This window comes from Scyliorhinus canicula, chromosome 12 (assembly GCF_902713615.1).
Source record: "Scyliorhinus canicula chromosome 12, sScyCan1.1, whole genome shotgun sequence".
In the NCBI taxonomy this organism is placed as follows: Eukaryota; Metazoa; Chordata; class Chondrichthyes; order Carcharhiniformes; family Scyliorhinidae; genus Scyliorhinus; species Scyliorhinus canicula.
Window position 1 is genome coordinate 55,184,658 of NC_052157.1, and position 22,157 is coordinate 55,206,814.

Here is a 22,157-nt window from a genome sequence, read left to right on the forward strand (position 1 = left end):
TCCCGTTTGGTCAGGACGATTGAGCAAGTCACACGTTCGCTGGACAGTAGGGATGTCCGTAGGATGGAGCGGTGGGCAGAGCAATCTGGGTGAACAAGTAGAAAAATCACTAGAGTAGTGACAAGGATGAACTGGGTCATAAATTAAAAAGACAGAATTGGTGCTCAATTCTCCCGGGATAGAATTCAAGTGAAAATAACTAACTGTGTACAGCAATGTGTTCAGACTACACCTGCAGCACTGTGCACAGTTCTGGTCTCCAAATCCTTTGGTTAGACTACACAGAGCACTCTGCACAGTTCTGGTCTTCATGTAACCTCGGTTAAACTACGTGGACCATTGTGCACAATTCTGGTCTCCATATCCCTTGGTTAGACCCTACTCTGAGCATTGTGCATATTTCTGGTCTCCATATCCCCTCGGTTAGATCACACTGGGAGCACTGTGCACAGTTCCGGTCTCCATATCCCTTGGTTAGACCACACGGAGCACTGTGTATAGTTCCTGTCTCCATATCCCTTGGTTAGATCACACTGGGAACATTGTGCACAGTTCTGGTCTCCGTACCACCTCGGTTAGACCACACGGAGCACTGTGTATAGTTCCTGTCTCCATATCCCTTGGTTAGATCACACTGGGAACATTGTGCACAGTTCTGGTTTCCATATCCCTTGGTTAGACCATACTCTGAGCACGGTGCACTGTTCTGGTCTCCCTATCCCTTTGTCAGACCACACTTGGACACGTAACTGTGGTCTGCATAAAACGACAAGGGCGTTGGAGACCGGGGCGAGAGTGAGAAATGGAATTGATGATTGAGCAATGATTCTTACCGCTGACAATTTAGCACAGGCAAGTGATACATCCAGGTTATATTCTGCACTGTGTTAACTCCCAATGTCTATTCCTCACCTTAGTTAATGTTCGGAGAAAGCACACGTTTCTAAGAGATGCTAGCTCTTTGGCAAGCCCTTGTATTTAGAGCAGAATGCAAATGATACTCGAGAGACAAACAATCAGTCCAACAATTTTTAATCTTGAGTTTTCCATCGCATCAAACAATGTTTTAAGGACTGCGTTTGGCCACAGCCTGCCTGCTGATAGTTCTTCCCGTCCGGATACCTGTGTCAGCTCTCGGCGCTTGGTTCTATTCTATTCTCCCCAGGGTGCTAAACACGCACTGGAGAAGGAGTGTGTGTGTTGGGGGGCGGAATTTCCCGAGACAGTGACCTCCGCAATCAGCAGCAGGACCTCACCCCACTTCCCAATTTGTGCTCAAGGCTGGGGGCTGAGGTTGGGATCTTCCTTTGCAGTGTGAGGGGTTCAGAACCAGAGGTTTGAGGAAGCTTGACTCCACATTTCTACCAACCATCTTTGCAGAGTCCTAGGTTTGCAACACAAAAAGAAAGAGACCCTTCGGCCCATCGTGTCTGTACCAGCCATCGTGCACTGATCGCATGAGGCTGATTCTGAACAAACATTCGACACCCAACATCAATGATACAGAAAATGCCACACAAAAGGGTGATAGACCTGAAGGCATAGTTAATAATTAACGTATATAAATAATTCTGCAGAAGAGATTGCCTTCACTAAATTGAAGCTAAACAGCGCTGAGACATGTATTAAATCAGGACACCGATAATCATCGAGCGATAGCGTTTTCAGTAATATAGTTCCTTGTCCCACCAACCTGCAGATCAAAAAACAGAGAATTACAGAGGGCCATGGTGAGACTTCCAGTACAGAGGGAGCTTCACTCTGTACCTGCCCTGGAGTGTTTGATGGGGACAGTGTAGAGAGAACTTTACTCTGTATCTAATCCCATGCTGTACCTGTCCTGGGTGTGTTTGATGGAGGGAGCTTTACTCTGTATCTAATCCCATGCTGTACCTGTCCTGGGTGTGTTTGATGGGGACAGTGTAGAGAGAACTTTACTCTGTATCTAACTCTGTGCTGTACCTGTCCTGGGTGTGTTTGATGGAGGGAGCTTTACTCTGTATCTAACTCTGTGCTGTACCTGTCCTGGGAGTGTTTGATGGGGACAGTGTAGAGGCAGCTTTGCTCTGTATCTAACTCTGTGCTGTACCTGTCCTGGGTGTGTTTGATGGAGGCAGCTTTACTCTGTATCTAACTCCGTGCTGTACCTGTCCTGGGAGTGTTTGAAGGGGACAATGGAGAGCGCTCCATGTCTCAGGAATGTTTGATGGGGACAGTTTGGATTTATTGAGAAGTGCCCATGGCTGTACTTACTTCCAGGATGCCTGCGCACTCCTAGCTTCCTGATCTCATCGTAGACGAATATCAAGATTCCAAACGGGATTGGGACAAACCACCACTGACCCCTGTGGGAGAACAAAGCTGTGGTGAGTGCGGTGTTGACCTCCTCTCCAAGGCCCTGGCAGCAGCTCATAAGCTGAGGTGAGATTGCATGACCGTACCATGGGTATTCTGTCCTTCAGAGCTAAGCCAGGACCTGTCACCCACTCACGGCTCCCAGTGGGGTTTTAATCACCCCAGTACTTGCCCTCCCTGAAGCCGCTGTTCAAGATGTGCTCCTGGGATGGTAATTCCTGCCTGAACATTTTTTTTTATCAGCGTACCCAATTCATTTTTTTTTTCCAATTAAAGGGCAATTTAGCGTGGCCAATCCACCTACCCTGCACATCTTTGGATTGTGGGGGTGAAACCCACGCAGACAATGGGGAGAATGTGTAAACTCCACACTCCACACAGACAGTGACCCAGAACCAGGACCTCGGCGCCGTGAGACAGCAGTGCTAACCACTGTGCCACCGTACTGCCCTTCCTGCCTGAACTTTGACCATCTCTAGCCGTGAGAATTTTCTTTGTACAAAATGCGCGGCTGCATTTCCTAATATCGATGGACTCCGAAATGATCCCTTAATTGTTTTCTGAGCCCTCAAGCACACTCGCGAGACCTTTCATAACCACAAATTGCATTTTTATAAGCACCCTCAAAGTCGTTTAAAACATCCCCACATGCTTCACAGGAGCGATTTGCAAAACGGAATTTGACCCCAAGGCGCAGCAGGAGATATCAAGTCAGGTGGTGAGAAGCTCGGTCACAGAGGTCGGTTTTCCAAGGAGCATCTTAAAGGAGAGAGACAGGGCATTGCAGATCTCTGGGCCCCACAGGCAGCTGATAGCACGTCCGCCATGGAGCGATGGGAGTCGGCGGGAAGCGGGGGGAGGGGGCAGTGGTCAAGAGGCCGGAATTGGGAGCGCAGAGATCTCAGAGGGTTGTAGGGGCTGGAGTAGGTTACAGAGCTAGGGAGGGTTGTAGGTGCTGGAGGAGGTTACAGAGATGGGAAGGGCTGAGGGAAGTCACAGTGATAGGGTTGTTGCAGCTTTTTGTAAATTAATTTATGGGATGTGGACGGCGCTGGTTAGGCCCAGCATTTATTGCCTATCCCTAGTTGCCCTTCAGAAGGTGGTTGCGAGTTGCCTTCTTGAACCGCTAAAGTCCCTGAGGTGTACCCACAGTGCTGTTAGGGAGTTCTATGATTTTACCCCAGTGACGGTCGATACATTTCCAAGTGGGAGTGGTGAGTGACTTGAAGGGGAACCTCCAGGTGGGTGGGGTTCCCAGGTATCTGCTGCCATTGTCCTACTAGATGGTTGTGGTCGTGGGTTTGGAAGGTGCTGTCTAAGGTTCCTTGGTGAGTTCCTGCAGTGCATCTTGTAGATGATACGCACGGCTGCTTTGTCCTGGATGGTGTCGAGCTTCTTGAGTGTTATTGGAGCTGCACTCATCCAGGCAAGTAGAGCGTATTCCATTACACTCCTGACCTGTGCCTTGTAGATGGTGGACAGGCTTTCTTTTGGGGGAGGGGTGGCCAGGAAGTGATTTACTCGCCACAGGAGTCCCAGCCTTTGACCTGCCCTGGTCGCCACAGTATTAATATAGCTAGTTCAGTTCAGTTTCTGATCAATGGTCACCCCCCCACAAAGATGTTGATAGTGGGGGATTCAGCAATGGTAATGCCACTGAAAGTCAAGGGGTGATGGTTAGATCCTCTCTTATAGGAAATGATCATTGCCTGGCACATGTGTAGCACGCATGTAACTTGCCACTTGTCCGGAAGCTGAGATGATCGACCTCCAACCATCATAACCATCTTCCTTTGTGCCAGGTATGACTCCAAACAGCGGAAAGCATTCCCCCCGATTCCCATTGACTCCAGGTTAGCTAGGGCTACTTGATGCCTTACTCGGAAAATTGCTGCTGTGATGTCAAGGGCAGTCACTCTCATCTCTGCCATTCAGCTCTTTTGTCCATGTTTGAACCAAGACTGTAATGAGTGACACTGGTGGAGCCCAAACCGAGCGTCCGTGAGCAGATTATTGCTGAGTAAGTGCTGATTTACAGCACTGTTAATCACCCCTTCCATCACTTTGCTGATGATGGAGAGTAGGTTGATAGAGTGGTAATTGGCTGGGTTGGATTTGTCCTGTTTTTTGTGTACAGGTCACATTTGGGCTATTTTCCACATTGCCGGGTAGATGGGGGAGGTTACAGAGATGGGGAGGGTTGTAGGAGCTGGAGCCTCTTACAGAGATCTGGAGGGGATTACTGAGGTGGGGATGGGGATGTGAGGGATTTGAAAACAGGAATGAGAATTTTAAAATGGAGGTGTTGTTAGTCCAGGTATCAATGTAGCTCAGTGGGTGATGGGGTCGAGGTGAGAACAAGACCCAGAGTGAGATAGGGACACGGGTGCGATTTTGGGCCAGCTGTAGCTTTCTGCAGGTGGGAGGCCATGCCAGGGTGTTGTGACAGTCGCATTGAGAGGCGACAGTCACATCCAGAGGGGACTGAAAGCCGGGAGGGGTGGCAGAGTACTGATCTCCCCCCACCCCCGAGTTTGTTGCACTTACCGAATAGGCATGAAGTTAAAAATGTTGGGCATCCCAGGGCAGTAGCACAAGAAGTTGCCAAGCAGCACTTGGAATATGATTGCCGAAAGCAAGACTTTGTTCCTGAAGGAGGAGTCACAAAACAAAACAAAATTCCGTGAGGAGAAGACAGGTCAATTCTTTGCATCAGGAGGAAACTTGGTGTACAGTAAACAGACCATTCGGTCCATCGAGCCTGTTCTGATACCTTTGAAAGTGCGGTTGTGCCGAGTCCCACACCCCTGCCTTTCGTTCCTCATCTTAAAAAACAGGAGCAGGAGGACGGCATTTAGCCCCTCAGCAGGGTAATGGATCATCTGTTGACATTGAGTTCCATGTACCCATCGAACCCGATAAGCTTAGATTCTTGTCATCTGCCTTACGAAGCACAGTTTCCAAAGTTGCACAGTCCACTTAAGAGAAAAAGATTTCTCACCTTTGTGTCCTAAAAGGGTGAACTGCCCATTTTTGAACCAATGTCGTGCTCCCCCCCCCCACCCCAGTTCTGGTTACGTGCGCAAACATCAGAGGGAAAACCCAGCGTCACACAAACATTCAGTCGCTCCCCCTCAAACCTGTTAAACAGGAACAGGAGAAGGCCCATTCAGCCCCCACCTGAATCTGTTACACAGGAACTGGAAGAGGCCCATTCAGCCCCCTCGAGCCTGTTTACCATTGAATGTGAACCTTTGAATAACAAAACTTTCTCAAGTCTCAGATTTTAAATTGCTAATTGATCAGTTGTACTTTGAGGAAGAGAAACCCAGCCTTCCTCCTGCCTGTGTGTATAGAAATGTTTCCGAATTCCAGTCCTGGTCAGAGACTCCCCCCAACAAGTGGGAATCATTTCTGTCTATCAGCCCTTATCTGCTTTCCTTAATATCCTGAACATTTCAATCAAATCCCTCCATTTAACCTTCTAAATCCCTGGGAATACGAGGCAAGTCTTTCTTTAATCTCTCCTCGTAATTTAACCTTTGCAGTCCCGGTCTCGTTGTGCTAAAATCAACACTGCGCTCCCTCCAAGATCAGTGTTTCCTTCCTGAGGAGTGGGGCCCAGAGCTCTTCACACCAACTCCATGTGTGGTCTGACCAGGGGCTTTTGTCTGGATGAAGCACGACTTCTACCTCCTTGTTATTGCAGTCCTCCAGATAGGAAGACCAGTGTTCCGCTAGTCACTCGGATTAACCTCCGTACCTGATCATGGTGTTGGAGTCATCTGTGCACACACACGGAACGTCGCAGGTCTGTTTGGATGTGCCCTGTTTCTAGCTCAGTGTTGATATCTGTACTGAACTGTGTCTTGCTGGAAGTGTTCGTGACAGTTGTAGGGGGTGGATTTCTGGGGAGGTGGGGAGGGGGACGAGGATTAGGGAGTGGGTGCGTCCGCCACTTCTCACCTGAAGACACCCTGCTGAAAAATGGAAAGGCGCCTGGTCTTTCTGATGAGGCAGTCCGCGATCTGACACATCTCAATGCTGATGAAGAAGACGGTGTAACATGTGTACTGTTGATATCGGCGCTGCCAAAAGGTCTGAGGGAAATCAAAACATACAGTTAGAGGTAATGATTGATTTTGCCGGATCAGAGAGAGACCCTGGAGCCTGTTGCACAGGAACAGGTGGCGCCCATTCAGCAACTGAGCCTGTTTTTAGTCCTCTCGAGCCTGTTACACAGGAACAGGAGGAGGCCCATTCAGCCCCCTCGAGCCTGTTACACAGGAACAGGAGGAGGCCCATTCAGCAACTGAGCCTGTTTTCAGTCCTCTCGAGCCTGTTACACAGGAACAGGAGGAGGCCCATTCAGCCCTCTCGAGCCTGTTACACAGGAACAGGAGGAGGCCCATTCAGCAACTGAGCCTGTTACACAGGAACAGGAGGAGGCCCATTCAGCAACTGAGCCTGTTACACAGGAACAGGAGGAGGCCCATTCTGCCCTCTCGAGCCTTTTACACAGGAACAGGAGGAGGCCCATTCAGCCACCCTGAGCCTGTTACACAGGAACAGGAAGCGGTCCATTCAGTTCCCTTGAACCTGTTACACAGGAACAGGAGGAGGCCCAGTCAACCCCCTCAAGCCTGTTACACAGGAGCAGGAGGAGGCCCATTCAGCCACCCTGAGCCTGTTACACAGGAACAAGAAGCGGTCCATTCAGCCTCTGAGCCTGTTACACAGGAATAGGAGGAGGTCCATTCAGCCCCCCTGAGCCTAAGGAGGAGGCATAGTCAGCCCTCTGAAGCCTATTATACAGAAACAGGAGCAAGTCCATTCAGCCCCCCTGAGCCTGTTCCTCCATTTCAATCAGATCATGGCTGATCTGTATCTTAACTCCATCTCCCCTCCCCTTGGCACAATAACCCTTAATCCCCCTTAAGTGATCAATAGATAGAGTAGACAGGAAGAAATGTTTCCTTTGGTGGAGGGATCAATGACCAGGGGGCATAGATTTAAGGTTTGGGGCAGGAAGGAAAACCTTTTCTCCCAGAGGCTTATGGGAGTTTGGAACTCACTGCCTCAAAGAGTGGTGGAGGCAGAGAGACCCTTATAACATATGAGGAGTATGTAGATGTGCACGTGCAATGCCAAGGCCTACAAGGCTATGGGCCAAGTGCTGGAAAATGGGATTATAATACGTAGGAAGTTGTTTTTGACTGGTGCAGGTGTGATGGGCCAAAGGGCCTTTTCTGTACAATAGACCTCTGACTGAGTGGCAGAGCAGTCTCGAGGGGCTGAGTTGAATGGCCAACTTTCATTTTTCTGCATTCCGAATTCCATCAGCAGGCACTCGTCGCTCAACCAATGAGGTCCGTGTTCGGTGGCTGCATTCATTGGATGGATAACAGCCATATATAATAAGACCTACTGACTGGGAAGTGGCCTGGTTCATTAATGTCCCCAGTGGGGAGGGGAATCTGGAGTCCTTACCCAGTCTGGCCTGTATATGATTCCAGATCCCCATATCAATGTGGTTGACTCTGATCTGCCCCTCCGAAATGGCCAAGCGACACACTCTATTCAAGGGCTATTAGGGATGGGCAATAAATGCTGGGCCCGGCCCAGTGAGGCCCACATGGAATCCCTACAGTGCAGAAGGAGGCCATGCGGCCCTTCTCAAGAATGAATAGAGGGAGCAAAAGAAAGAATCTACCAGTGGGATCTTAAGAGAGCCACTGATTGCCGTGACCTCTGGAGGTTAACTGCCTGGAAGGGCATTGGGGAATTTGGCAATCAAGAACGGGAATTTAGCCAGTCAGAAACGGGGCTCAATGTCAACAGAGGCCAGAACATCAGACAGCTCCTCAGCCCGCTGTCTGCTGGAAGTGCAACAGAGATAGTGAATTGAGTCACAACAGTAACACAAGAGTTACACCAATGAGACGTGGGGGCAGAAGGAGGTCACTCGGCCCATAGAGTCTGCTCTGCCATTCAATGAGATCATAACTCACCTGATGTGATGATCCTCCACTCCCACTTTCCTGCCTCAGCCCCGTGCCCCTTGATTCCCTCGCTGATTAAAAATCTGTCTATCTCAGCCTTGAACATACTTAACGACCCAGCTTCTACAGCTCTCTGCTGTAAAGAATTCCACAGATTCACTATCCTCTGAGAGAAAAGATTAATCTCTGTCTTTAATGGGCGATCTGAAATTATGCCCTGTGATCCTTGACTCCCACAAGAGGAAACATCCTCTCAGCATCTACCCTGTCAAGCCCTCTGACAATCCTACATGTCTCAACAAGGTCATCTCTCATTCTTCTAAACTCCAATGAGTATAGGGCCAACCTACTCGACTTTTTCCCTGAATTATTTTATTTTGCTGTGCTTTTCTTTGGTCCATGGATGATTAATGGACATGTATCTTTAAGTCAAGCAGCAGAATTCAGACATTACAGGAGAGAATACTCGGCTGGTTCAAACTGGAGCCGCAGACGTGTCAGCACCAGAGAGAGATGGGACTCGGTTTGATTGATTGGCTGGCAGCCAATGAATTGGCCCAAAAGGCTGTACTCTGCCTAGTAGCAGGTGGTGATTGGATCCTATGCCGGTGGAATCATTTTCAGAGTCCCATGAAGTTTCAGTTTGACTCCTGGCAGCACACAAGCAAGAAGTTCTCTATTTCTCCAGAAAAGTAGTGAGTGGGCAGCACGGTGGCTCAGTGGTTAGCACTGCTGCTTCACGGCTCCGAGGTCCCAGGTTCGATCCCAACTCGGGGTCACTGTCCGTGTGGAGTTTGCACATTCTCCCTGTATTTGCATGGGTTTCGCCCCCACAAAAGATGTGCAGGGTGGGTAAATTGGCCATGCTAAATTGCCCCTTAATTGGGAAAAATGAATTGGGTACTCTAATTTTCAGGGGGGAAAAAAGAAAAGCTGTGGGTGCTATATTTATGAACCTGCAGGGACCTGAATGGACATACCATAAAACTACAAACTGAAAGCAAGGTATGAAGAGGGGTAAGGTGCTGGAAACAAAGACTCTTTCTTTCTATTTGCTTATATTTTTGTTTTACCCCTTTCTTCGTGTGTGTGTGTGTGTGTGTAAGGGAGAAAGAGGGTGGGGGACAAGTGGGGAATTCGATACTCATTAATAGTTAACCAGTTGTATTTTCTGCATATTTCAATATAGTTCTTGTTATAAATAAACATTAATTGTGTTTAAATTTACAAACCTGGTGACTGTAATTAGTGGGCAGTCAAGGGCCAAAGACTTTAGGTATTTTTATCTGAATTACTGGTTAATTCAATTGTGTTGTGACTCCGAGTCAAGTGGGGCTAGAATTGATTGCACACTAGCCCAGAGTGTCGTAACAATACCTGGGATCAACCTAGTGAACCTTCTCTGAACTGCCTCCAATGCCAGGATATCTTTCCTTCGATAAAGGGATCAAAACCATTCACAGTATCTGTGATGACTGTAAGACATTGATATCATAGAATCATATAGAATTTACAGTGCAGAAGGAGGCCATTCGGCCCATCGAGTCTGCACCAGCTCTTGGAAAGAGCACCCTACCCAAGCCCACAGCCCCACCTTATCCCCATAACCCAGTAACCCCACCCAAAACTAAGGGCAATTTTGGACACTTAAGGACAATTTAGCATGGCCAATCCACCTAAGCCTGCACATCTTTGGACTGTGGGAGGAAACCGGAGCACCCGGAGGAAACCCACGCACATATGGGGAGGATGTGCAGACTCCGCATAGACAGTGACCCAAGCCGGGAATCGATCCTGAGACCCTGGAGCTGTGAAGCGATTATGCTAACCACAATGCTACCGTGCTGCCCAAACAATGTCAAAACCTCTCCATTCGCCTGAGGGTCTCCTTCCCCGACCTTCACCCAGCCCAAGGTTTTTATCCCAGTTGGAGCTCTCATTGTTAATAATAATCTTATATTGTCACAAGTATGAAGTTACTGTGAAAAGCCCCAAGTCGTCACATTTCGGCGCTTGTTCGGGTAAAGCCAGTACGGGAATTGAACCCGCGCTGCTGCCATTGTCTGCATTACACCAGCTGTCTAGTCCCCTACGGTCAAGTACTGACTAACCCGGCCTATTATATAAAGGATCACAGCTGCAGTAACCGGTTTAATGATGGTGAAAATGTGAATGAAAATCCTTTGTCCGTAGCCCTCAATGAGTTATGTGAAAAGCCCTAGTGCCCTTATTGTCCGGGGGGAGTACGGGAATCAACCGTGCTGCTGCTCGTGGTCTTTTAAAAGGTTTTTACTCGTGCTGCCATGAGTGTGAGAGTGTGTATATAGCTGCTGCGTACTATTTTTTAAAAAAAACCCTGGTTTAAAATGTCGTAAAAGTGAGATCATCGTATTTTCAAATCATGCCTTATGTTTAAAGGAGAGGCTAATGGGTTGTTTGTTGTGAATTCTGGGAGTAGAATAATTAGAGATTAGTGTTTAAATTTAATAATTAATTAGTTTCAAGGGGATTGGAGTGGGATACAGATAATGTGAGGAAGCCAGGTCTGTACCAAAGTCGCCAGCAGACAAGTTATATAGTCTGTGAACTGAACAGCAGCTTCTGCAAAAGGTTGTTGGGTTGAGCAGTTGTCTGACAGACAAGAATCTGCAGGCTGTTTTATGACAGAATGTCTCTCTCTCTCTCTCTCTGTCTCTCGCTCTCTCTCTTGCTCTATCTTTCGCTCGCTCTCTCCAAGCAGTCTTTAAAATTAATTCTTCTTCTGGTGATGGTGCTGAGCGGACATATATCAGGTGGCTCTCCTCCAGACCAGAACCAAATAGGCACTTTTAGGTGAATTTTGCCTGAAAATTCGAAGGCAAATTTACCTCAATGGCGAGAAGAAAGCAACCACACAAAAAATGCCAGCAAAAGGGAACTCGAGGGGTGAAGTGGCGGAAAGGGCCACGAGCAGCAGGCGGACGAGACGGCAGACCCAAGAGGCGAAGGGGCTCCGGTCACCCAGGAGAGAGAGGGAGACCAACGAAGGAAGTGGCCGCCATGAAAGAGGCGATCATGATAGAAATCCAGGTGGCAGTGACAGGCGAGGGTCACCATGCAAAAGACAATCGACGGGCTGGGGAAGAATGTGGAGGCACAGGAAAGGACAATCCACGACCTGGAGAAAATCTCGACAGACCAGAGGGACAGGATTGTCGTCCTGGAAGCAGAGGTGAAAAGGTTGGTGGCGGCCCAGGGGAACTTAAAGGGGAAAGTCGAAGGGCAGCACGGTGGCCTAGTGGTTAGCACAACCACCTCACGGCGCTGAGGTCCCAGGTTCGATCCCGGCTCTGGGTCACTGTCCGTGTGGAGTTTGCACATTCTCCCCGTGTCTGCGTGGGTTTCGTCCCCACAACCCAAAAATGTGCAGAGTAGGTGGATCGGCCACGCTAAACTGCCCCTTAATTGGAAAAAATAATTGGGTAATCTAAATTTATTAAAAAAAAGGGGAAAGTCGAGCACCAAGAAAGTCGGTCCCGACGACAGAATATTCGGATTGTGGACATGCCAGAAGGCATCAAGGGCAGAGATCCGACGGGCCACGTCGCCCAAATGCTGGGCAACCTGATCGGGAAAGACCGCTTCCCCAACCCCCAGAGCTCAACAGAGCACACGGGTTGCTCAGGACGAAACCCAAGGCCAGGGAGCAGCCGAAGGTGATCACCGCGAAGCAGCACCAATATCAGAATCGGGAGAAGATCCTGAGGTGGGCAAGACAGACTTAAGTGAGCTCCTGGGAAGGACACAAAATCCAAATTTACCAGGACATTGGGACAGATCTGGCAAAACGCAGGGCGGAGTTTAACCAGGCGAAGTCGGCCCTCTAACCCAAAAGAAAATCCGGTACTTGGGAATCCAGATAGCCCATGACTGGACATGGATCCACAAGTCGAATCTGTACAGTCTGGCAGAGGAAGTTAAAAAAGACCGACAGAGATGGGATGCACTCCCGCTTTCCCTGGCGGGGCGGTGCGGACAATCAAGATGAATGTATTGTCATGGATGGCACAGTGGCGCAGTGGGTGACATCGCTGCCTACGGCACTGAGGACCTGGGTTTGATCTTCGCCCCGGATCACTCTCTGTGTGGAGTTTGCACATTCTCCCCGTTTCTGCGTGGGTTTTGCCTCCACAACCCAAAGATGTGCAGGTTAGGTGAATTGGCCACGCTAAATTGCCCCTTAATTGGAAAAAAAATAATTGGGTACTTTAAATTTATTTTAAAAAGATGAACATACTGCCAAGGTTACTCTTCCTGTTTAGATCCATATCGACCTCTATCCCCAAGGCCTTTTTCCACAAGGTAGACAAAATGATCATGGCATTCATGTTGGGGGTAAGAACACAAGGATCCCTAAGTCGAAACTGCAAAGGAGGAAAAATATGGGTGGTCTGACCCTGCGGAATCTACAATACTACCACTGGGCAGCCACAGCCAAGAGCAGGGGTGGGCAAACTTTTCCGTGCAAGGGCCACATTCAGAAATTCACAATTCACAAAGGGCCGCATAGTATATTAAGTAAAATAATTACTTCACCCGGTTATGATTCTGGGCGCCTCATATAGAACATAGAACAATACAGCACAGAACAGGCCCTTCGGCCCTCAACGTTGTGCCGAGCAATGATCATCCTACTAAAGTCAACGTATCCACCCTATACCAGTAAGTAACCCAACAGCCGCCCCCCATTAACCTTAAAAAAAAATTTTTTTTAAAAAAAATTTTAAAAACTTTTTTTTTTTTTTTAAATGACTTGGAGGGCCGCAGAAATACCTTTGGCGGGCCGTAGTTTACCCACCCCTGGCCAAGAGGGTGAGGGGATGGATACGAGAACCGAATACGGAATGGGTGAGGCTGGTGGAGTTCTCCTACAGGGGAATGACCCTCCGTATCCTTGCCACGGCAGCGCTCCCACCACCCCCCCCCTCCGCCCGACAAAGTGCACGTCCAGCCCAGTGGTGGGAGCCACACTGAAGACATTGAACCAAATGGGACAGCATTTCAGATGAACCGAGATGGCCCCCATCTGCGGTAACCACAAATTCCCACCAGCCATGCTCCACACCACCTTTAACACATGGAGACAGGACGGTGGGGGGGGGGGGGGGGGGGGGGGGGGCGGTGTCGGGGGGGGGGGGGGTGGAGATGATTTAATGCGCCATTCAAGGGTCAGACGAGGGCTTCCACAAAGTGTGGTGGCCATTCATCAGCCTGTTTCAAGACCTGTTTGAGGCCAATAGTGACCAGGAAGAGAGGGGGGGGCGTGGAGGGGGGGGGGGGAGAGGAATGGAGGAAAACAAATGAGGGCACACACAATGGAAAGGAGCAGAGGGGGAAAGGCCAAGGAGGGAATCCAAGGGAATCACAGAATGAAGCAAGGGGAGAAAAGGCGGAGGAGAGGGGCCACATATCCCCCTATCTCTCCGACTCCCCAAAGAAACAACTTAAAACCTCAACAGAAAGGAGCGGAAAACAGTAGGTGTCGCGTATTGTGTGCAGTTCTGGTCACCTCACTACAGAAAGGATGTGGAAGCATTGGAAAGGGTGCAAAGGAGATTTACCAGGATGCTGCCTGGTTTGCTGGATAGGTCTTATGAGGAAAGGTTGAGGGAGCTAGGGCTTTTCTCTTTGGAGCGGAGGAGGATGAGAGGCGACTTAATAGAGGTTTATAAGATGATGAGGGGGATAGATAGAGTGGATGTTCAGAGACTATTTCCTCGGGTGGATGGAGCTGTTACAAGGGGGCATGACTATAAGATTCAGGGTAGGAGATATAGGAGGGATGTCCGAGGTAGGTTCTTTACTCAGAAAGTGGTTAGGGTGTAGAATGGGCTGCCTGCTGTGATAGTGGAGTCGGACACTTTAGGAACTTTCAAGCGGTTATTGGATCGGCACATGGAGCACACCAGAATGACAGGGAGTCGGATAGCTTGATCTTGGTTTTGACAATGCTCGGCACAACATCGAGGGCCGAAGGGCCTGTTGGGTGCTGTACTGTTCTATGTTCAGGGCAGAAGTCAGCACTAAAAGGGAAAATTAAACTGCCAATGGGGGAAAGGGAGGGTGGGGGAAGGCAGACTGGGGGACTACATGTAGAAATCTATGTAAATAAGAAACAACTTTATATGTAAATACCAGGTACACTATAGATTGAGCTGTTACCCTGTAAAAAGTGGAAAATATCAATAAAAATACATTTTAAAATAAATCCAATGAATTTGTTATCCAGAGGTCAGTAAGCAATCCTGTGTTTGCTAACTTTATTTAAAACTGGGCTTTGACCAATGATGGGTTTTGCTTGATTGGAGATAAAGGAAGTAGCAGTCAGGAGTAAGTGTTTCATTTTATTCCTATTTTATTTTTAGAATTTTAGTGTACCCAATTCATTTTTTCCAATTAAGGGGCAATTTAGCATGGCCAATCCACCTACCCTGCACATCTTTGGGTTCTGGGAGCAAAATCCAGGCAAACATAGGGAGAATGTGCAAACTCCACACGGACAGTGACCCAGAGCCAGGATCGAACCTGGGACCTCGGCGCCATGAGCCAGCAATGCTAACCACTGCGCCATCGTGCTGCCCTTATTTTATTCTGAAGCATTCCTTAAATGATAACTGTAAGTTAGATTTCTCTGCTGTTAAAGTTAGTAATATTGTGTTCATACAGTTTGTTTTAATATACCATATCCCTATTTGTGCATGGGATCACTCCTGGTGCGAAACATCCTCTCAGTTTTACAAATCTTGGGGTCTGGTGCCGGTTCGTCAGATATTTCAGGTGTGATCATTCAGTGATATAAAACTGTTCTCTCGATTTGGTGTTCCATTACTTTCAGAGCATGAAGGAAAGCAGTAGAGTTTCACACCCACTCTGTAGTCCCTGACATGCCTCCTGCCCTTGGACATCCCATCATACCACCCCCCCCCACCTCTGCTCCCTCGGTGGATACATACCCATTCCTGTCCGTAACTGTCCTGCAGTGAGTTGAGGCTCTGGTCTTCCCATTGAGCACGGAGTCCAATACACAGCAGAGGATACCACCCTTCCTGGGCCATGACAGTGAAATAATCAGTGAATCCGGCAAAGGACTGAATCACACCTAGTGCAACACAACGAGGAAGACACCTTAGTTTCATTTGCCTGCAGGTCACAGCCTGGTATCAGATAAGCCCGCTTCTCCACCACCTTTTACGGTCAGTGGACCGCACTTTGGACAGGGCTCAAGAGGGCTTTAACACGTTCCCTCACATCTCCAATTGGACTATCCTGGTAGTGAGCCTACTCCCCAGACATACATTTTTTTTTTAAATTTTTTTTATAAATTTAGATTACCCAATTATTTTTTCTATTAAGGGGCAATTTAGAGTGGCCAATCCACCTACTCTGCACATTTTTGGGTTGTGGGGGCGAAACCCACGCAGACACGGGGAGAATGTGCAAACTCCACACAGACAGTGACCCAGAACCGGGATCGAACCTGGGACCTCAGCGCCGTGAGGCGGTTGTGCTAACCACTAGGCCACCGTGCTGCCCCTCCCCAGACATACATGCCCCATAAACCAGATGAACACCACGATCACCATGGTGGTGGTGGGGTGGGGGGGGGGGGGGGGGGTCGCTGCACTGTACTGAGGGAGTGCTGCACTATAGAAGGGTCAGTACTGAGGGAGTGCTGCACTGTCAGAGGGTCAGTACTGGGGGAGTGCTGCACTGTCAGACGGACAGTACTGAGGGAGTGCAGCACTGTCAGAGGGTCAGTACTGAGGGAGTACTGCACTGTCAGAGAGTCAGTACTGAGGGAATGCAGCACTGTCAGTGGGTCAGTACTGGGGGAGTGCTGCACTGTCAGAGAATCAGCATTGATGGAGCGCTGCACTGTCAGGGGAGGGTCAGTACTGTGGGAGCGCTGCACTATCAGAGGGTCAGTATGGAGCACTGCACTGTCGAGGGAGGTCAGTATTGATGGAGCGCTGCACTGTCAGAGGAGGGTCAGTACTGTGGGAGCGCTGCACTGTCAGAGGGTCAGTATTTATGGAGCACTGCACTGTCGAGGGAGGTCAGTACTGAGGGAGCGCTGCACTGTCAGGGGAGGGTCAGTACTGAGGGAGCGCTGCACTGTCAGAGGGTCAGTATTGATGGAGCACTGCACTGTCGGGGGAGTCAGTACTGAGGGAGTGCTGCACTGTCAGAGGGTCAGTATTTATGGAGCACTACACTGTCGAGGGAGGTCAGTACTGAGGGAGCGCTGCACTGTCAGGGGAGGGTCAGTACTGAGGGAGCGCTGCACTGTCAGAGGGTCAGTATTGATGGAGCACTGCACTGTCGGGGGAGGTCAGTACTGAGGGAGTGCTGCACTGTCAGGGGAGGTCAGTACCGTGGGAGCGCTGCACTGTCAGGGGAGGTCAGTACTGTGGGAGCGCTGCACTGTCAGGGGAGGTTAGTACTGAGGGAGCGCTGCACTGTCAGGAGAGGTCAGTACTGAGGGAGCGCTGCACTGTCAGGGGAGGGTCAGTACTGAGGGAGCGCTGCACTGTCAGAGGGTCAGTATTGATGGAGCACTGCACTGTCGGGGGAGGTCAGTACTGAGGGAGTGCTGCACTGTCAGAGGGTCAGTATTTATGGAGCACTGCACTGTCAGGGGAGGTCAGTACTGTGGGAGCGCTGCACTGTCAGGGGAGGTCAGTACTGAGGGAGCGCTGCACTGTCAGGGGAGGGTCAGTACTGAGGGAGTGCTGCACTGTCAGAGGGTCAGTATTTATGGAGCACTGCACTGTCAGGGGAGGTCAGTACTGTGGGAGCGCTGCACTGTCAGGGGAGGTCAGTACTGAGGGAGCGCTGCACTGTCAGGGGAGGTCAGTACTGAGGGAGCGCTGCACTGTCAGAGGGTTGTGGTGATATGATCTGCATACTCGTCTGCCATTGGGCCAGAACGTCGGCTTACCATTGGCCCTGGTCGGTCATGTGCCTCTCGACCGATTGGCCGAGAGGCTGAGTTAACCACGCCTCTATTAACGAGGTATAAATGCTCAGACGCCTGACGATCGTCCCTTTCCACTGTAGACGATCGCAGAGCTGTGTTCTAGTCAATTAAAGCCAGACTTTGGTAAATCACTCGATCGCGTACAATCGATGGTACATCAAGGGTCAGTACTGAGGGAGTGCTGCACTGTCAGAGGGTCAGTACTGAGGGAGTGCTGCACTGTCAGAGGGTCAGTACTGAGGGAGTGCTGCACTGTCAGAGGGTTAGTACTGAGGGAGTGCTGCACTGTCAGAGGGTCAGTACTGAGGGAGTGCTGCACTGTCAGAGTGTCAGTACTGAGGGAGCGCTGCACTGTCAGAGGGTCAGTATTGATGGAGCGCTGCACTGTCAGGGGAGGTCAGTACTGAGGGAGCGCTGCACTGTCGGGGGAGGTCAGTACTGTGGGAACGCTGCACTTTCGGGAATCCCACCTTTCGGATGATACATTAAACCAAGGCCACCGACTGCCCCCTTGAAGTGGGGGAGGGTGGTGGTGTGGTGTACAAGATCCCACGGCTGCTGTTTGCAATAGGAGGGGTGGGTGCGCAGATTTCTCCCAGTGTGTCCTGAGACCCAGTGTTTATCCCTCAACCCACATCGCTGAAAATAATCAGATGATTTGGGTCTCTATCATGTTGCTATCTGTGGGATCTTGCTGAGCGTCAATTGCCCCGTTGAGTTTCCTGTGTCACAACAGTGACCTCCCTGCAAACAATGCCTTTCGTCGGCCGTGAGCGGCTCAGGGATGTCCAAAGGGGGCTGAAATTTGAATATTCTGTGTCACGCAGAGGGGTGAGAGGTCGATCTGGGTGAACCAAGGGCGACCGAACCCTGAGCGGAGCACCTACCGATCTGGAAGTAGGAATAGACGGCGAGCTGTTCGTTGACTAGTCGGTCCTGACGAGGGTTCCGGGGTTTCAGATTCATGATGTCACTCTCTGCTTTCTCGTAGGCAAGGGACACAGACGGGAACTGCTCGAGAGGAGAGATTCAAACCGTGAGAAACAATATAAAATCAGGGGTAAAATTGTTCAACGGTGCAAGGGAGCTGGGGGTATACGTGCAGAGATCATCGAAGCTGTCAGGACAGATGGAGAGAGCAGTTAATAAAGCAGATAGTATTCTAGGATTTCTTAATAGGAACTTTTCACCTGAGGGCAGGGGCCAATATAAGAGGGCATAGATTTAAGGTAATGGGCAGGAGATTTAGAGGGGATTTGAGGAAAAACATTTTCACCCAGAGGGTGTGGGAATCTGGAACTCGATGGCTGAAAGAATGGTAGAGGCAGGGACCCTCGCAACATTTAAGAATCGTTTAAAATGAGCATTTGAAATGGCGCAGCATAAAAGGCTTCAGACCAAGTGTTGGAAAATGGGATTAGAAGAGATAGGAGCTTGATGGCCGACACAAACACGATGGGCCAAAGGGCCTCTTTCTGTGCTGTTGAACTCGATAACTATGTGATAAATGCAGGAATTTCAGAGATATTGTATTGTAGGTATTTAGTGCATATGATGGGTGATTCGAACCGGGTCCCCATCGCATGACCCTGGAGTCTCCGGTTTAATAGTCCAGCGACAGAGCGTGTGAGGTTTGGCATCAAGATGTGTCTTTATTCGAATCAAAGTGTCGTGAATCTGTGGAATTCATGACTCCAGAGTGTGGTGGAGCTGGGAATTTGAGTACATTCAAGGAGGAGCGAGACAGATTTTTAATTAGTAATGGGCAGGAAAGTGGAGTTGAGGCCGAGATGAGATCAGCCACGATCATATTGAATGGCGGAGCGGGCTCGATGGGCTTAATGGCCTATTCCTGTTCCTCGTTCTCCTATAGTTGAAGTGTACATCATCAGGTAATGTGCCTGACCAGACCAGATAAAGATGTGCAAATTACCTTCTCAAAAGGGTATTCGTGAACTAAATGTTTATTTTAAATGACAATTGCCGATAGTTCCATTACTGAGACCAACTTTCAATTTCCAGGTTTTGTTAATTGGATTTAAACTCAACCAGCCGCCCAGGTTGATTTGAACCCATATCCTTGGGCCATTAGCCTGGGCCGCTGGCTTACTAGCCCACTGACATTATTAACCCACCACCACCTGTCCGCATACTGTGTACGCTTGAAGTCAATGCACTGTTGGTGAAGATGCGACTGCATGATGGAATGGTGCAGGTGAGGATGCTGCGGGACTGGGGGAGTACGTTGGCGAGGAGGTGAGGCTGGGATTGTTTCACTTGGAGCAGAGGGGGCTGGGAGAGTTCAGGGTGGACTGGGCAAGAAGCGACCATTGCTATTGGCTGAGCACTGCAGGGTCCGTGCAGGGGATTCTGTTATCCCCCAACCCCCCTCCTGGAGGGTGTTGGGGAACTGGAAGTTAATGCCTAGACTAGTGATGGAGAGAGGAACCCTCGCCACAATCGCAAGTCCCTGGGAAATGAGCTGGGAAGCGGCAGACCCCAGATGGCAATGGACAAAGAGATGGGGGGGAGGGGGAGAGTTCAGCTGGAGTGCGACCTGTCGGCAAGCGACCACACGATGGTCCGAATGGTCTCCTTCCGAGGGGTAGATTATTTATTGTTATGATTGTAGGAATTCAAATATTTTGTAAGTAAGGGTTAAAAACCTGGGGTTAATGTGTGTGACTGTTGCAGTAGTGTTTTTAAAGAATCTTGGTTTGAAAGACAGACAAATTTTTTGGGAGCCAGAGGTGCAATTAAAGTATCGTAAAAGCATGGGCTCACAGATTTTGTTTGGATTAAGAGGGATCGCTGTGTATTGGTTAATTGGATACAATGTGTTTCAACTAATGGGAGGAGTTAGAGTACCAGGTGGTTTGCAGAAAAACAGGTATTACAGTTGGGAGCTAGGAGAGACAGTTTCTGAAGAATTGTTCTGACAGATTCAGGCCTCTCTTTCGCAAAGTGGAATATCCAGACTTCTCCGTACAACAGCTATTCCTGAGAGCTCACTTTATTTAAAAGTGGATTGGAACTTGAGATGGCTTTGTTGTTTGAATGGAAGTAAAGATAGCAGTTAAGGGTTATGGTATTCACTGTACTGATTGGTATTGTTTAAGGGGTAATTGAAAGCTAGTTTTTCTGTGTGATGTTCAGGATATCTTGATGCTGTGTTGGTAATAATATTTGTTTTAATAAACCTTATCTCTATTTCTTTGTGAAATCACACCTGGAGTGAGGTATCCTTTCCTCACAGTCTTACAAAATTAAAATAAAATATTGGGTTTCTGTCCAGTATCCGAGAAACTGTTGGGGTCTGGTCCAGGATTATAATCTTGCCCGAAGGGACAGAGGGGTAATTTTCTTCGTCACCAAAGAAGAAGAGGTAGGACTTACGATGTCCGTCGCAAGTTCGATGAAGAGGATAGTGATACATCCCAAGGGCAGGGGCACACTCATGGTGATGTAGATGAGGTAAGGAGCCAGTTCCGGAATGTTCTTGGTCAATGTGTAGGCGATTGACTTCTTCAGGTTGTCGAAAATTAGACGCCCTAATGAAATCAGTTAAATAGAAAATCTTAAAAAGGCATCACATTGAAGGGTTAGTGAACTTCTGACAGTTCAACTTTGGCTTTTGACCCAACATCCTTCAAAACTGTGACTGCTCACATCTTCTGTAATCTGTGCTCTGCCTGTCCTGGGAGAGTTTTATGGGGACAGTGTAGAGGGAGCTTTACTATGTATCTAACCCCGTGCTGTCCCTGTCCTGGGAGTGTTTGATGGGGACAGTGCAGAGGGAGCTTTACTCTGTATCTAACCCCGTGCTGTACCTGTCCTGGGAGTGTTTGATGGGGACAGTGTAGAGGGAGCTTTACTCTGTATCTAACCCCGTGCTGTACCTGTCCTGGGAGTGTTTGATGGGGACAGTGTAGAGGGAGCTTACTCTGTATCTAACCCCGTGCTGTACCTGCCCTGGGAGTGTTTGATGGGGACAGTGTAGAGGGAGCTTACTCTGTATCTAACCCTGTGCTGAATCTGGCCTGGGAGTGTTTGATGGGGACAGTGTAGAGGGAGCTTACTCTGTATCTAACCCCGTGCTGTACTTGTCCTGGGAGTGTTTGATGGGGACAGTATAGAGGGAGCTTTACTCTGTATCTAACCCCCTGCTGTACCTGTCCTGGGAGTGTTTGATGGGGATAGTATAGAGGGAGCTTTACTCTGTATCTAACCCCGTGCTGTCCCTGTCCTGGGAGTGTTTGATGGGGGCAGTGTAGAGGGAGCTTTACTCTGTCTCTAACCCCGTGCTGTACCTGTCCTGGGAGTGTTTGATGGGGACAGTGCAGAGGGAGCTTTACTCTGTATCTAACCCCGTGCTGTCCCTGTCCTGGGAGTGTTTGATGGGGGAAGTGTAGAGGGAGCTTTACTCTGTATCTAACCCCTTGCTGCACCTGTCCTGGGAGTGTTTGGTGGGGGCAGTGTAGAGGGAGCTTTACTCTGTATCTAACCCCGTGCTGTACCTGTCCTGGGAGTGTTTGATGGGGACAGTGTAGAGGGAGCTTACTCTGTATCTAACCCCGTGCTGTATCTGGCCTGGGAGTGTTTGATAGGGACATTGAAGAGGGAGCTTTACCCTGTATCTAATCCCATGCTCTATCTGTCCTGTGAGTGTTGATGGGGACAGTGTAGAGGGAGCTTTACCTTGTATCCGACCCCGTGCTGTACCTGTCCTGGGAGTGGTTGATGGGGACAGTTTAGAGGGAGCTTTACTCTGTATCTAACCC

General features: G+C 49.3%; 2 protein-coding genes across 3 annotated transcripts in view; one reads left to right on the plus strand and one right to left on the minus strand.

Moving 5' to 3' along the window:
• Positions 1-1,015: 1,015 nt before the first annotated feature.
• LOC119974399 (potassium-transporting ATPase alpha chain 1) overlaps positions 1,016-22,157 on the minus strand; it is a 62,911-nt gene continuing 41,769 nt past the window's right edge. Inside the window, exons 16-22 of one of the 2 annotated variants that reach the window (XM_038813222.1) lie at positions 20,773-20,927; positions 18,264-18,387; positions 15,350-15,495; positions 6,322-6,455; positions 4,903-5,004; positions 2,254-2,345; positions 1,016-1,693 (exon numbers count right to left, since the gene is read on the minus strand). In XM_038813222.1, coding sequence (XP_038669150.1) covers positions 1,665-1,693; positions 2,254-2,345; positions 4,903-5,004; positions 6,322-6,455; positions 15,350-15,495; positions 18,264-18,387; positions 20,773-20,927 — 782 coding nt within the window. In that variant the 3' untranslated portion in view covers positions 1,016-1,664. The remainder of the gene's footprint in view (positions 1,694-2,253; positions 2,346-4,902; positions 5,005-6,321; positions 6,456-15,349; positions 15,496-18,263; positions 18,388-20,772; positions 20,928-22,157) is intronic. The other variant, XM_038813223.1, reaches the window with a different exon arrangement.
• LOC119974400 lies at positions 10,904-12,402 on the plus strand. The gene is made up of 2 exons (XM_038813224.1): positions 10,904-11,604; positions 11,844-12,402. Exons 1-2 carry the CDS (start codon positions 11,229-11,231, stop codon positions 12,119-12,121), a joined length of 654 nt encoding a protein of 217 aa, XP_038669152.1. The 5' UTR covers positions 10,904-11,228; the 3' UTR covers positions 12,122-12,402.

What these genes read in the sequence shown, in the direction of transcription:
- LOC119974400 (XM_038813224.1), top strand. Translation starts at nt 11,229, where the DNA reads ATGGCGAGAAGAAAGCAACCACACAAAAAATGCCAGCAAAAGGGAACT. An exon ending in CGGCCCAGGGGAACTTAAAG is followed by an intron (nt 11,605 to 11,843) that starts GGGAAAGTCGAA and finishes ATTAAAAAAAAG; the next exon opens with GGGAAAGTCGAGCACCAAGA.